The following is a 14,301-nucleotide window of genomic DNA, read 5'->3' as shown; positions in this document are numbered from 1 at the left end:
CAGCCTGAACAACATGGAGAAACCCTGTCTCTAGTTAAAAATACAAAAATTGGCCGGGTGCGGTGGCTCAAGCCTGTAATCCCAGCACTTTGGGAGGCCGAGACGGGCGGATCACGAGGTCAGGAGATCAAGACCATCCTGGCTAACACGGTGAAACCCCGTCTCTACTAAAAATAGAAAAACTAGCTGGGCGAGGTGGCGGGCGCCTGTAGTCTTAGCTACTCGGGAGGCTGAGGCAGGAGAATGGCGTAAACCCGGGAGGTGGAGCTTGCAGTGAGCTGAGATCCGGCCACTGCACTCCAGTCCGGGCGACAGAGCAAGACTCCGCCTCAAAAAAAAAAAAAATACAAAAATACAAAAATTAGCCAGGCGTGGTGGTGCATGCCTGTAATCCCAGCTACTCAGGAGGCTGAGGCAGGAGAATCACTTGAACCCAGGAGGTGGAGATTGCGGTGAGCCAAGATCGTGCCATTGCACTCTAGTCTGAGCAACAAGAGCGAAACTCCATCTCAAAAAAAAAAAAAAAAAAAAAAACAGGCTACCTAGTTTCTAATGAAGAGCACCACACCCTGTCCCCCTATTTTCTACTCCCCAGAGAAAACTATTTTCAATTCTTTTTAGCTTATTTATTTGGTATTCATCTTGATATTTCTAAAAAGCATATTGTGGCTATGTCTTAATGTTTCCATTTTAGCATTATTTATCCACTTTCCACTGTGGAAAATGACAGTTTTGTTGTTTCTCAACATTTCATGCCTGACTATCCATACATACTCTTGTTCCCTCATCCTCCCAGGTAATTATACTGGATGTTAGCATGTGCTTTCATTGTTACGACCATATCTGCACTACTTGCAATGAAGCCATGAGTTATACTATGACTACTTTTTTCTTCCAGTACTACCTTAATTTTTCTTGATGTCAATACTTGAATTTTTGTCATTTGCTTAGGTTTTCTGTGCTTCTCATGAATTTGACCCCAAAATCTCCCTCTAATTGTATAAATCTCCTTTCCACATAAACACACTAGGTACTATGAATTTCATCTTTTTAAAAGAAAATCTCTTTCTGAGCTTTGTGACCTGCTGTAGCCTGGACCCTGGACTAGTCACTCTCCAGACCTGCTAAAGAGCTATTTTCTCGGAATCTTCCTTCACTGTCACTCAGGGGACTCCCTTCCTCTGTTTCTTGGTTGCTATATCCCATGTCATCCCCTTTCTTGGTTTTCTCTGTCATTTTGATGAAACCATGTTTTCCTTAGTTTCTTAAGAAAGTAAATATTTTTGAGTTTGTTTCAGGAATTGTTTCCCTGAGAATTCTAAAGGCCCTGCTAAATTATCTCCTATCCTCCAGGGTTCCTTTTGAATTTGATTTATTCTGATTTTTTTTTTTTTTTTTCCTATTCTGATTTGACCCTTTGTATAATGACTTGTTTAACTTCTGGAAGCTTTTTGCTTTTCTTTATCTTTGATATTATGTAAATCCTCTAATGATGTGACGGGCATTTGCTACACGCCTTTTTTTTTTTTTTTTTTTTTTTTTTTTTTTTTGAGACAGGGTTTCGCTCTTGATGCCCAGGCTGGAGTGCAATGGCACGATCTCCCGGGTTCAAGTGATTCTCCTGCCTCAGCCTCCTGAGTAGCTGGGACTACAGGCATGCACTGCCACACCTGGCTAATTTTGTATTTTTAGTAGAGACGGGGTTTCTCCGTGTTGGTCTGGCTGGTCTTGAACTCCCAACTTCAGGTGATCTGCCCACCTCAGCCTCCCAAAGTGCTGGGATTACAGGCGTGAGTCACTGTGCCCAGCCTAGACACTTTCAATCTATGAAATTTTCTTGAATTAATTTATCGATGCCATCCTCCCCTCAGTTTTCTCTGTTCTACCTTTCTAGAACTTCTGTTAGTTAGACATTGGAACTCTTGGACTATTCTTGGACTATAAGTTTTTGTACCCTTACTCTCCTTTTTTTTTCTTTTTTTTTTGAGACAGGGTCTCCCTCTGTCGCCCAGGCTGGAGTGCAATGGCATGATCTCGGCTCACTGCAGCATTGACTTTGTGGGCTCAGGCAGCCCTCTCACCTCAGCCTCCAGAGTAGCTGGGACCACAGGCGTGCGCCACCATGACTGGTTAATTTTGTATTTTTGTAGAGATGAGGTTTCACCATGTTTCCCAGGCTAATCTCAAACTCCTGAGCTCAAGGAATCCACCCGCCTCAGCCTCCCAAAGTGCTGGAATTACAGGCTTTGAGCCACCACACTTGGCCTGCTCTCCTGTTTTCTATCCTTGCCTTTTTCATTCTGAAAGCTTTCTTCAATTTTTTCTTTGCATTGAGTTGTTTGGTTCTGCTATCAAAATATATGTATTACTCGAGTTCTTTTTTGTTCTCGGAATATTCTTTTTTAAATTGGTATTATTGGCTCATTTAATGGATCAAACAATACAGAAACTAGAAAATATACTTACGTTAGAAGGCATTTTCTGACAGAGAACATCAGTTGACCATCTTCATAAGTTGTAACCTCAAACCAGAGAAATTCACCTAAAATATATAGAATTTTATTGTATTAATTTTTATTGTCTGTAGAGTTTATGTCATATCTCTCTTTTTTTAATGTTCCTTTTAAAAACTTTATGTCTTTATCTGTAAGCCTCTTTATTCCTCTAAGTTACTTTTTTCTTTTAGTTTGTTTTGGTCTGTCTTTCATAATAAATGCTTTCTTGAATTTCTGGTGATACTTGGCTATCTTCTCATATTTAAAAACAGGGCACTCAGAGGCTGAGGCAGACAGATCACTTGAGGTCAGGAGTTCGAGACCGCCTGGCCAACATGGTGAAACCCCATCTCTATTAAAAATACAAAAATAAGCTGGGCATGGTGACACACTCCTATAATTCCAGTTACTCGGGAGGCTGAGGCACAAGAATTGCTTGAACCCAGGAGGCAAATGTTGTAGTGAGCCGAGATTGTGCCACTGCACTCCAGCCTGTGTGACAGAGTGAGACCCTGTCTCAAAAAAAAAAAGGGGGGGCGGGGCACTACAAAGCAATTTGAGAGTTCTGTGCTTGTGGGTGAAGTTTATGGACTGTGGCCTTCACTATAGAGTGATCTTCATGAATTGTTTCCTTGGGGTACATCTGATATTTGTTTCTTTAGGTATTTTATCTTGGTTGGTTAGATCCTGTTGGTAAATTTTAAATTTTGCACTGTTCATTTTCTGTCCCTTTCTTGCAGTTTCTAAGTGTGTACAGCCTTAAGATTCTCGTAGATAATAATGTCTTCTCTAGGTTTCTGCTTCCTCTTTTAGATGTCTTTTTGACTCTCCTACACATTCTTATCTGCTTCCATAGCAATGAGCAGTTTGACAGACTTTTTAAAAAGTAAACAAGAGTTAGTGGGAGTAAACATGAGACACCTAGAGTACAAAGTGGGAGTCACTTTCAGTGCCTTATTTTTCCTTAGTCATATTTGATCAGAAATTGGATGAACCTTCGGGATGCTGAAACAGGGAAGATTCTCTGGCAAGGAACAGAAGACCTGTCTGTCCCTGGTGTGGAGCATGAAGGTACTTTCCAACCCTTTGTCTACACAGGGCTGTGACCAATGCCAGACTAGCACCTGAGCATAAGAGAGCCAAGTTAACACATACCTAATAGGCGGGTGAGCCCCTGAAGACGTAGCAGGTTAATCCATGTGTTGTTGACATGTTGACAGTTTCAATTACAACTTTTTTTTTTTTTTTTTTTGAGAGACACTCCAGGCTGGAGTGCAGTGGTGCGATCTTGGCTCACTGCAACCTCCGCTTCCCAGGTTCCAGCAATTCTCATGTCTCAGCCTCCCAGGTAGCTGGGATTATAGGCACGTGCCACCACACCCATCTAATTTTTGTATTTTGAGTAGAGGCAGGGTTTCACCATGTTGGCCACCCTGGTCTTGAACTCCTGACCTCAAGCGATCTGCCCGCCTCAGCCTCCCAAAGTTCTGGGATTACAGGTGTGAGCCACCACACCCAACCCAGTTGCTTTCTTAACGTTTCTTTCTCCCACTTCCCAAAACCCATTTTGTGCTGAAAGTTTACCATTAGAACATACCCAAAGATAGAAACTGAGATCTCAACTTTTTTCTCCAAAAGAAAATTTGTATTTTTATCTCCCTGAAGTAAAGAAGAAGTAAGGGGTTAAAATCACCAGAACAGAGTAGAGAGAAGGTACCCATGCAGCCCGCTTCCTGATGAGAGTAGCTAGATGAGGCCCTTAGATGCATAAAACCTGGTGTTCCTTGAAGATCTAATATCTTTCAGATATGAGTGACCAATTAGAGTCCTCTGCTTTCAACCACACAAAGTGTAGTGCACTTACCAAGGCATTATCCAAAATGTAATAAAGTGTTCTCTAAATCAGCTGTAAGAAGCTCCCAGAAATTTGAAGCATCATAGTCATGTGGTTTTCATTTAGAATGGCTTCAACATTTGTTTTTCTCTTACCAGCCCGTGTTCCCAAGAAAATCCTCAAGTGCAAGGCAGTGTCTCGAGAACTCAATTTTTCTTCAACAGAACAAATGGAAAAATTCCGCCTGGAACAAAAAGTTTACTTCAAAGGGCAATGCCTAGAAGGTATTCTGCTGCCTGCATGCCTGAAATCAGGGCTTAGGGCGACCAGGACAAAAGGCAACAATACCCAGTGAACTAAAGCAGTGCTTTGATAACATTCCTTTTACAACTCAGTTTGTGGTAGGATTCCTACACTCTGCAAGACTGTGAATCCCCAGTGAAAGCAAACCAAAACAAAGCTGGCCACTGCAAGGGGCTCTGAGGTCTCTGACACTGGGAGCATGGATGGTGGTACCTGGTTTAGGCACTGACATTGTATTGTGATATGGTCATGGAGGAAGCTGCTATGAGCAGGGCCTAGTACAGTGCTCTACATACAGTATCATACAGATTTGACTGGCAAGGCCACTCTGCATTGAATTCTCACCATGCAGCATAAGAGGGCACATAAGCCCCTTCGAGCTAGTCCAAGTGAATTGAGCTATGTATCTATGTATAGTTCACATCTAGCCTACCTCTAAGAAAATGCTGCTTATGTTGTGTCCTGGTCACTCGTCCTAGTCCTTTAGACCTCAAAGCATGAGAAGCAAGCCTTTGGTGTGGTTCAGAGGGTAACCTGAGGAGGCTTCCCTGTCTTTTTTATGCCTCTGGTCTGAGAGGTTGCTGATAACTTCCTTTGGTGGTTCTCAGGGTAGGAAGAGGCTCACTCTAGAGGAGGGAGACAAAGAGCCCTTAAACTTTATACTGGGGCACCTGCTCACCCCGGCTTTTCCTTCTTCTTCAGAATGGTTCTTCGAGTTTGGCTTTGTGATCCCTAACTCCACAAATACCTGGCAGTCCTTGATAGAGGCAGCACCCGAGTCCCAGATGATGCCAGCAAGCGTCTTAACGTGAGTGAGCAGGTCTCAGGAAATTACGAAGTGTGTCTAGAAATAGGCATTCCAGGCAGGTGGGACTCCTGGTGCCATTCAGTGGGCAGAGAGCTCAGTTGAGAAATAGAGTAAAAGAGTATCCAAGGTTGTCTAGGTTTCCAGGTTCCTGGCCTTTTTCATATAAAAAAGACAGTATGATAGAGTGGAAAGAATAATTAAAAAAAAAAAACTTTATATTAGACCAGATTTAAATTCCTGATTCACCCTGACTACCTGTGTCATCTTGGGCACTAATATACTTTATCTCTCTGAGCCTTAGTCTTTCATCTCTAAACACAGAAATTAATTCTCTCTTACAGAGGTGTAATGAAGATAAAATGCGATGGCATGGAAGGAGACTGGCATTTAATATATACCGAATCTATGTTAATTTGCTCCCATTCCTGACTACCATACTTCCGGTATCTCTGTATTTTGTTTAGATCACCTTTAACAGAATCTGGCAAAGTCCTATTAATAATACTGTTTTCAAGGATAATACTTGGTTACAATTTTTTGGTGAATAGCTTACCATATGAATAGCTTTGGTTCCTGTTCAAAGAACAATTTGTTTGTGCTTTGTCCAAAAACACTGTCAATAACTTCCCACCTCCCATTGTCTGTGGGAAAGGTGTTAGTCTCTCAGATGTTATAGTAATAGTACCTTCTAAAGAGTTAGTCCCAAATTAGCTGGGCATGGTGGCACACACCTGTAATCCCAGCTACTCAAGAGGCTGAGATAGGAGAATTGCTTGAAACTGGGAGGTGGAGGTTGCAGTGAGCCAAGATCACGCCACTGCATTCCAGCCTGAGTAACAGAGCAAGACTCTGTTTCCAAAAAAAAAAGAGTTAGTCCCACAGATAATTGTGTAATATTGGATCATCTCTTTCAACAGTTCCTTTATGAAAGCCATATTGAATTTTTAAAAAATTGAGGTTATTTACTTTTAGGTTTTTTGTTTGTTTTGGTTTTGGGTTTTGTTTATTTTATTAAAAATAATAATAATAATAACAGGGTCTTGCCATGTTGCCCAGGCTGGACTCCAGCTCCTGGGCTCAAATGGTCTTCCTGCCTCAGCCTCCTAAGTAGGTGAGACTACAGGCATGTGCCACCATGCCTGTCTCTACTTTTTAAGTTGTTTTTTTTTTTTTCTTTGAGACAGAGTCTGTCTCTGTTGCCCAGGCTGGAGTGCAGTGGCACAATATTGGCTCACTGCAACCTCTGCCTCCTGGGTTCAAGTGATTCTCCTGCCTCAGCCTCCTAAGTCTCTGGGATATCTGGCACCCACCACTATGCCCAGCTAATTTTTTGTAGTTTTTAGTAGAGACGGGGTTTTGCCTTGTTGTCCAGGCTGGTCTTGAGCTCCTGACCTCAGGTGATCCACTCGTCTTGGTCTCCCAAAGTGCTGAGATTACAGGCATGAGCCACCGTGCCCAGCCCCTTTTTAAGTTTTTAATAGTTTAAGAGCCAGGTGTGGTGACACTTGCCTATGATCCTAACTACTTGGGAAGCTGAGGGGGGAGAATTGCTTGAGTCCAAGAGTTTGAGACTAGCTTGGGCAACATAGCAAGACCTCATCTAAATTTTGTAACAGAGGCTGGGTGCGGTGGCTTACACCTGTTATCCCAGCACTTTGGGAGGCGGAGTCAGGTGGATCACTCACTTGGCACATGGACTGGAGGAAGGTCAGGAAATCGAGACCATCCTGGCTAACACAGCAAAACCCCATTTCTAATAAAAATACAAAAAAATAGGCCGGGCACAGTGGCTCAAGCCTGTAATCCCAGCACTTTGGGAGGCCGAGACGGGCAGATCATGACGTCAGGAGATCGAGACCATCCTGGCTAACACGGTGAAACCCCGTCTCTACTAAAAAAATACAAAAAACTAGCCGGGTGTGGTGGCGGGCACCTGTAGTCCCAGCTACTCAGGAGGCTGAGACAGGAGAACGGTGTAAACCCGGGAAGTGGAGCTTGCAGTGAGCTGAGATCGCGCCACTGCACTCCAGCCTGGACAACAGAGTGAGACTGCATCTCAAAAAAAACAAAAACTAAAAAACAAAAAATTAGCCAGGCCTGGTGGTGCGCACCTGTAGTCCCAGCTACTCAGGAGGCTGAGGCAGGAGAATCACTTGAATCCAAGTGCTGGAGGTTGCAGTGAGCCGAGATTGTGCCTCTACACTCCAGCCTGGGCAACAGGGTGAGACTCCATCTCAAAAATAAATAAATAAATAAATACATACATACATACATACATACAAATTTGTAATAGAATTTTTTAAAGTTTTAATGGTTTTAAAAATAGATTTTTAATTACAATGGTAGCTATTTTTATATCCTATCAGCCAGTCAGGTTTTGAGTACCTTATTTACCTGTTTTGTAATTAATTACAAGCAGAAATTTATCTGCTGGTTATTAATTACTCTGGGAAAGTACAGAGTAGTTTAGGAAAGCAGGTTTTTGGTTTTTTTTTAGATTTTATTAAACTTCATTTGACTTCTTCTTCACCAGGCCAGATGTTTTGTTGCTGTTTTTCTTTCTTTTTTTTGAGACAGAGTCTCGATCTGTCTCAAACCTACCATAAGATGAAAATATCATAAGTCAAAAATGCATTTAATATCCCCATAAATCCACTAGAAAGTTGAAAGCTCATAAGTTGATTCATTGTAAGTAGGGGACCAACTATACTTAACTTTTTAGAACCCCCAAAAACAGTTGCCCTAAACTCAGCTCAAGTGTGATTTGGTAAGGTCATGGTCTCTCCCATTTTACAAATGGGAGCACTGAGGTACCCACCAAGAAAAATAAAATTCTTCCCTCACAATACAGGTGCATCATTTAGTGTTCTTTAGTTGTAAGTCATAGAAACAGGCTCTGGCTAATACGAGAGTTGAAAGACTAAGGGGGAGACCTGGGGTGGCTCGAAAGATGCAGGTGGGCAGGAATCCCTGGATGGCTTCCTCAAGGAGAAGCTACAGGAAGGATCTTGCTCAAAGGAAAGAGTCTGATGGGCCTAAGTTACATCCTCTGTTCACCCTTTTGCCAGGTGAGTGAGGGGCCACTCACTTGGCACATGGACTGGAGGAAGGGTGGTTCCCAAATGAAGAGCAAGGTGCTGATACCCAAAGGCAGGAAAATAGATGTGGGCCAGGCTAAAGCCCACCTTTCCACTATAGTGAGTACTGTAGGGAAGGATGCTGCCCCTGAGGTCTGCAGGCTTCTATGTATAAACCAGCCAGAGGTGTCCATGAATGCGGTATCAGAAAGTCAGTCGGATCTATAAGCACCCTGTGTGCAGAGCACTCTACTAAAGGCTTTAGAGTGTACCAAGGAGTGGAGACATGCTCTCACTTCTGATTTGGGAGCTTGACAGGGATGAATCTAGCCACATAAATTAAATGTCGTGTTAGACTTGTAGCCCTATATAGACAAGGATTTTAATGGCCCCAAGCTAATACTCTGGGTGGGTACATGTCCTTTGGCCCAGGAATCCAGATGGAAACCGGAAACCACTTTGTGGAAATGAAATCTTGTGCCTAACATGCTCACTCTTTTGCCCTCTGTTTCTCTTCTTACTTACAGTGGGAACGTTATCATAGAAACAAAGTTTTTTGACGACGATCTTCTTGTAAGCACATCCAGAGTGAGACTTTTCTATGTTTGAAAGAAGAATGTGTGCGCATGTCAAGAATTTGGGTTTTTTGGAGGGAGGAGGAAACTGTGTTTACTTTTTTCCTTCACATTTTTGATTTTTGACACTTCCCCCCCTAATTCCCTCAACAGCAGAACCTACCTGCAGCCACCAGGGGACCAGCTCTGTGTAGGTAACCAGATGGCTCTTTTTCCCAAGCTGCCATCTTCCAGCTGACCAGACTAAACTCCCAACCCCAGACCAGGGCAGGGGACAGGTCTCAAATCCTTCCCTCCCCACACAGGGAACAAACACATACCACAAACCGATAACTGTACCTGTCACCCTCCTTGTCTCCTCCTTGGGCCCTACAGGCTACACATCTACCTTTGGCCCCTGGTTTTGGAAAAATTCCATGTTCCTGACCCATGTTTAGTTTTTTCCTACCATTTCTATTTCATACATTCTCATACATTTAACTTGTAAAATAGACTGTGATATTATTACATAATGTAATTAAAAATATGAATTAAAATATTCCTACAGTCTTTAGCATGGCACTGCTTTTATCTCCTTTTTCTGGAAAGTGAACCTGGCTGCATAATGGAAAGAAACCAAATATAAGATCACAACTGTATTTTACTCCAGGAATGGAACTGATAGATCTTGTTCCCTAGTGCCACAGTTACTGCTTTCCAAAACTGTGCAACATACTTGAACCAAACCCATGACGTTAACATTTGTCTTTTAGACACAATCTTTAATGGGCCTTTTCCACAACATACATGCACCCTTTGTTTGTTTATTGTTGTTAATTGTTTCTATTTGTTTACAGTATTCATTTGTTCAAGAAGTTTCCAGAAAGGGCGGTTCTAAGTTGGTAGAGTAGGGACTCTTGTATTCCTAAATGAGACTAGAAGCTACAAAACAAACAGATCCGCATGGACCTAACTGGAGAACGATGGGAAGGCATCTGGGCTGGGAGGAGGCTGGGAGGCCTTTAAGACTGCTGTCATTGGAAGCCAGCATGGGAGAAAAGGGATTACAACTGGCAGTGCTTTCAGGTCTGACATAAAAGAGAACACCAAAAAGTGTTCTTACCTCGGAGCTACTAGTAGCCTTCAGTGTCTTTTTTTGTTGTTGTTTTGTTCTGTGACAGAGTCTCATTCTTGTTGCCCAGGCTGGAGTGCAATGGCGTGATCTCAGCTCACTGCAACCTCTGCCTCCTGGGTTCAGGCAATTATCCTGCCTCAGCCTCCTGAGTAGCCTGCCACCACACCTAGCTATTTTTTTTTTGTAATTTTAGGAGAGACAGTGTTTCACCATGTTGGCCAGACTGGTATCGAACTTCTGACCTCAGGTGATCTGCCCGGCTCGGCCTCCCAAAGTGCTAGGATTACAGGCATGAGCCACCACTCCTGGCCTGCCTTCACTGTCTTTTTTTTTTTTTTTTTTTTTTTTTTGAGACGGAGTCTCGCTTTATCGCCCAGGCTGGAGTGCAGTGGCGTGATCTCGGCTCACTGCAAGCCACTGTCTTTTATAAAATACCAACAATTACATGTTTTCAAGTTACCAAAGCAGTAAGGTCTGAGGCCAGAGGACAGAACACACCAAAGGTATGGCTCTCTTTGGTGTGGCTCTTGCTCTCGGATTCCTCTTTTCCTTTTCTCTCTATTACCTGAGTCTGTTTGCATCTGCGGGTGGGGAGGAGAAACAGTACATTTTTAGTGTACTAGCACCATCTTTCAATGACGATTCAATTCCTCATATTAGATCTGTTGTCTTCAAAAGCTATTTTTTATTTTTTTACTTTATTGTATTGTATTGTATTGTATTGTATTGTATTGTATTGTATTTTTTTGAGACAGAGTCTCGCTCTGTCACCCGGGCTGGAGTACAGTAACATGATCTCGGCTCACTGCAACCTCCACCTCCCGGGTTCAAGCAATTCTCCTGTCTCAACCTCCCAAGTATCTGGGATTACAGGCACGCACCACCACGCCAGTTAATTTTTTTTTTTGTATTTTTGGTAGAGACAGGGTTTCACCATATTGGTCAGGCTGGTCTCGAACTGCTGACCTCAGGTGATCCACCCACCTCAGCCTCCCAAAATGCTGGGATTGCAGACGTGAGCCACCATGCCCAGCCCAAAAGCTATTTTTTAAATACCAAAGTTTGGATGGAAAAACAAGTTGGTGTAACCCCAGCACTTTAGGAGGCCAAGGTGGAAGGATCGCTTGAGCCCAGGGGTTCAAGACCAACCTGGGGTAACAATGGTAAAACCCAGTCTCTACAAAAAAAAAAAAAAAAAATTATCCAGGCATGGAGGTGTGTGCCTGTAGTCCCAACTATTCGGGAGGATGAAGCAGGAGGATTGCTTGAGCCCAGGAGGCAGAGGTTGCAGTGGGTTGAGATCGTGCCACTGAACACTGGCGTGGGTGACAAAGCAAGACCCTGTCGGAAGGAAGGAAAGGGGGAGGAAGGAAGGAAGGAAGGAAGAAAGGAAGGAAGGAAGGAAGAAAGGAACTAAACAAAATGTAAAGAAAAGAAAAAACAGCTGGGCATGGTGGCGGGTGCCTGTAGTCCCATCTACTCAGGAGGCTGAGGCAGGGAGAACTGCTTGAGCCGGGGAGATGTTGCAGTGAGCCGAGATCATGCCACTGCACTCCAGCCTGGGCAACAGAGCAAGAGTCCGTCTCAAAAAAAGAAAGAAAGAAAAAAACAAGCTGAAAATGAATTGCTTTACTGTTTATTTATCTATTTATTTATTCTTTTTAGAGACAGAGTCTCTCTCTGTCACCCAGGCCGGAGTGCAGTTGGCATGATACTAGCTCACAGGAGCCTCAAACTCCTGGACTCAAGAGATCCTCTAACCTTAGCTTCCCGAGTAGCTGGGACTACACATGTGCGCCACCATGCCCAGCTAATTTTTTTAACTCTTTTTTTTTTTTTTTTCTGAGACAGAGTTTTGTTCTGTCACCCAGGCTGGAGTGCAGTGGTGTGATCTCAACTCACTGCAACCTCTGCCTCCCAGATTCAAGCAATTCTCCTGCCTCAGACTCTTGAGTAGCTAGGATTATAGACACGTGCCACCACACCCAGCTAATTTTTGTATTTTTAGTAGAGACGGGATTTTACCATGTCGGTCAGGCTTGTCTCGAACTCCTGACCTCTTGGTCCACCCCACCTCAACCTCCCAAAGTGCTGGGATTACAGGCGTGAGCCACTGCGCCCTGCCTTAAAAACTTTTTTATAGAGATGAGGATCTCACTGTGTTGTCCAGGCTGGTCTCAAACTCCTGGTCTCAAGAAATTCCTGCCTCAGCCTCCCAAAGCACTGGGATTACAGGTGTCAGCCACCGCACCCAGCCTGAATTACCTTCGTAAAATGCCATCTCTTTTTCTAAGAGTGAACCCGTCTCCTCTTTGCTAAACCGTATCTGCTCCCCATAATTCCATCAAGGAATGTTCTCATGGGACTGAACACACTGTAGTGGAGAAAGGACTTCCCAGAGAATGCTTCTCCACTCATTCGTCTGTCCAAAACAGTCAGACATGCTTCTTGCTAGCTGCTCTAAGAAAAATAGAAAGTGTGTGCTTCAGGCACAGTACTGACTAGGGGCTGCAAGTAGTGTGGGTGGGATTTGAACTGGTGAGGAGGAAGGCTGAATGCTAGGAGGAGGAGGAAGGAATTGGTGCAGGCCTAAGTAAACACAAGCAAAAGGAGAGGACAGGGGAACTGTAGGGACTAGGACCCTTGTGAAGTCAAAGTCAGCTCTTGTATGGCAGGCCTTGATGCAGGCCCAGATGCCTGGAGAAGCAGCTTTTTCTGGATACACTGAAGGCCGCAGAATGTTCCTGGAAAGAGACTCATATAGACCAGGCCTAGCACAGTCTATGGTCACTGAGTTTCAAACCAGCATGGGCATCTCCCCGCCCCACCCGGCTCCCAGAGAGTCTGATCAGTAGGTGTGAGGCCCAGAAACCTGCACCTTAAAGCCGCCAGGTGATTCCGATGCAGGTGGTCTATGGACCATGCTTTGAGAAATACTGGTAGAAGCATTTAATATGTGTTAGAGACATAGATGTGTATATGAGGATGGCTGCAGGACAGACTGAGGTCTTCAAGTGGCTTGCTTAAGGAACAGAGTCCTATCTCTGACCTGTACAAGCTGAGAGGGAGAGTTCAGCTGCTCAGGGCAATCAAGAGGGGCTTAGGAGTCTGTGTTGGGGAGGAGATGGGGGAAGAATCCCAGTCCTCACAGCCTTGGAGAAGGAGACTTGCGAGAAAGAATATAGATTTCTATTTAGAGAATTTCGGTTAAACTTTGCTGTGTAATGTGCAATACACCCGCGCATCTGTACCCCCATTATGTTTCTTGCCAGTGTTTTGAGTATTGGGCTTTTGTGATGGGGAATATGATGAAGTACTGAGTCTGACCCTAGTTAGGCATGAAAGTCTTCCAAAGGGGATATAGCCACATTCAGGCCACACTTATAGGCCTGTTATACCCACTAATAAGATGCTGTGCTAGGCACAAGCCTACCTTTACTGAGTTTGTCTCTAGTAGGAGGATACAATAAATAATTATCAGAAATGCCATAAGAGGCCTGGGGTGGTGGCTCATGCCTGCAATCCCAGCACTTTGGGAGGCTGAGGCGGGTGGATCACATGAGGTCAGGAGTTCAAGACCAGCCTGGCCAATATGGTGAAACCCCATCTCTACGGACAAAAAAAAAAAAAAATAGCTGGGCGTGGTGGTGGGCACCTATCATCCCAGCTGTTCAGGAGGCTGAGGCAGGAGAATCGCTTGAACCTGGGAAGTGGAGGTTGCAGTGAGCCAAGATCATACCACTACACTCCAGCCTGGGTGACAAGAGCAAAACTTCATCTCAAAAAAAGAAAAAAAAAAATATCGGGTGCGGTGGCTCACGCCTGTAATCCCAACACTTTGGGAGGCTGAGATGGGCGGATCACGAGGTCAGGAGTTTGAGACCAGCCTGGCCAACACAATGAAACCCCGTCTCTACTAAAAATACAAAAAATTAGCTGGGCATGGTGGCGGGTGCCTGTAATCCCAGCTACTCGGGAGGCTGAGACAGGAGAGTAGCTTGAACCCAGGAGGTGGAGGTTACAGTGAGCTGAGATCGTGCCACTGTACTCCAGCCTGGGCGGCAGAACTAGACTCCTTCTCAAAAAAAAAAAAAA

General features: G+C 44.1%; 1 protein-coding gene across 2 annotated transcripts in view; it reads left to right on the top strand.

Annotated features, from left to right (window-relative positions):
• PDE6D (phosphodiesterase 6D) overlaps positions 1-9,653 on the top strand; it is a 62,161-nt gene extending 52,508 nt beyond the window's left edge. Inside the window, exons 2-5 of one of the 2 annotated variants that reach the window (XM_023193791.2) lie at positions 3,478-3,566; positions 4,488-4,613; positions 5,335-5,440; positions 9,045-9,653. In XM_023193791.2, coding sequence (XP_023049559.1) covers positions 3,478-3,566; positions 4,488-4,613; positions 5,335-5,440; positions 9,045-9,126 — 403 coding nt within the window. In that variant the 3' untranslated portion in view covers positions 9,127-9,653. The remainder of the gene's footprint in view (positions 1-3,477; positions 3,567-4,487; positions 4,614-5,334; positions 5,441-9,044) is intronic. The other variant, XM_023193792.1, reaches the window with a different exon arrangement.
• The last annotated feature ends 4,648 nt before the right edge of the window (positions 9,654-14,301 follow it).

This window comes from Piliocolobus tephrosceles, chromosome 11, assembly GCF_002776525.5.
Source record: "Piliocolobus tephrosceles isolate RC106 chromosome 11, ASM277652v3, whole genome shotgun sequence".
In the NCBI taxonomy this organism is placed as follows: Eukaryota; Metazoa; Chordata; class Mammalia; order Primates; family Cercopithecidae; genus Piliocolobus; species Piliocolobus tephrosceles.
This window is presented reverse-complemented; position numbering and strand designations above follow the sequence as displayed.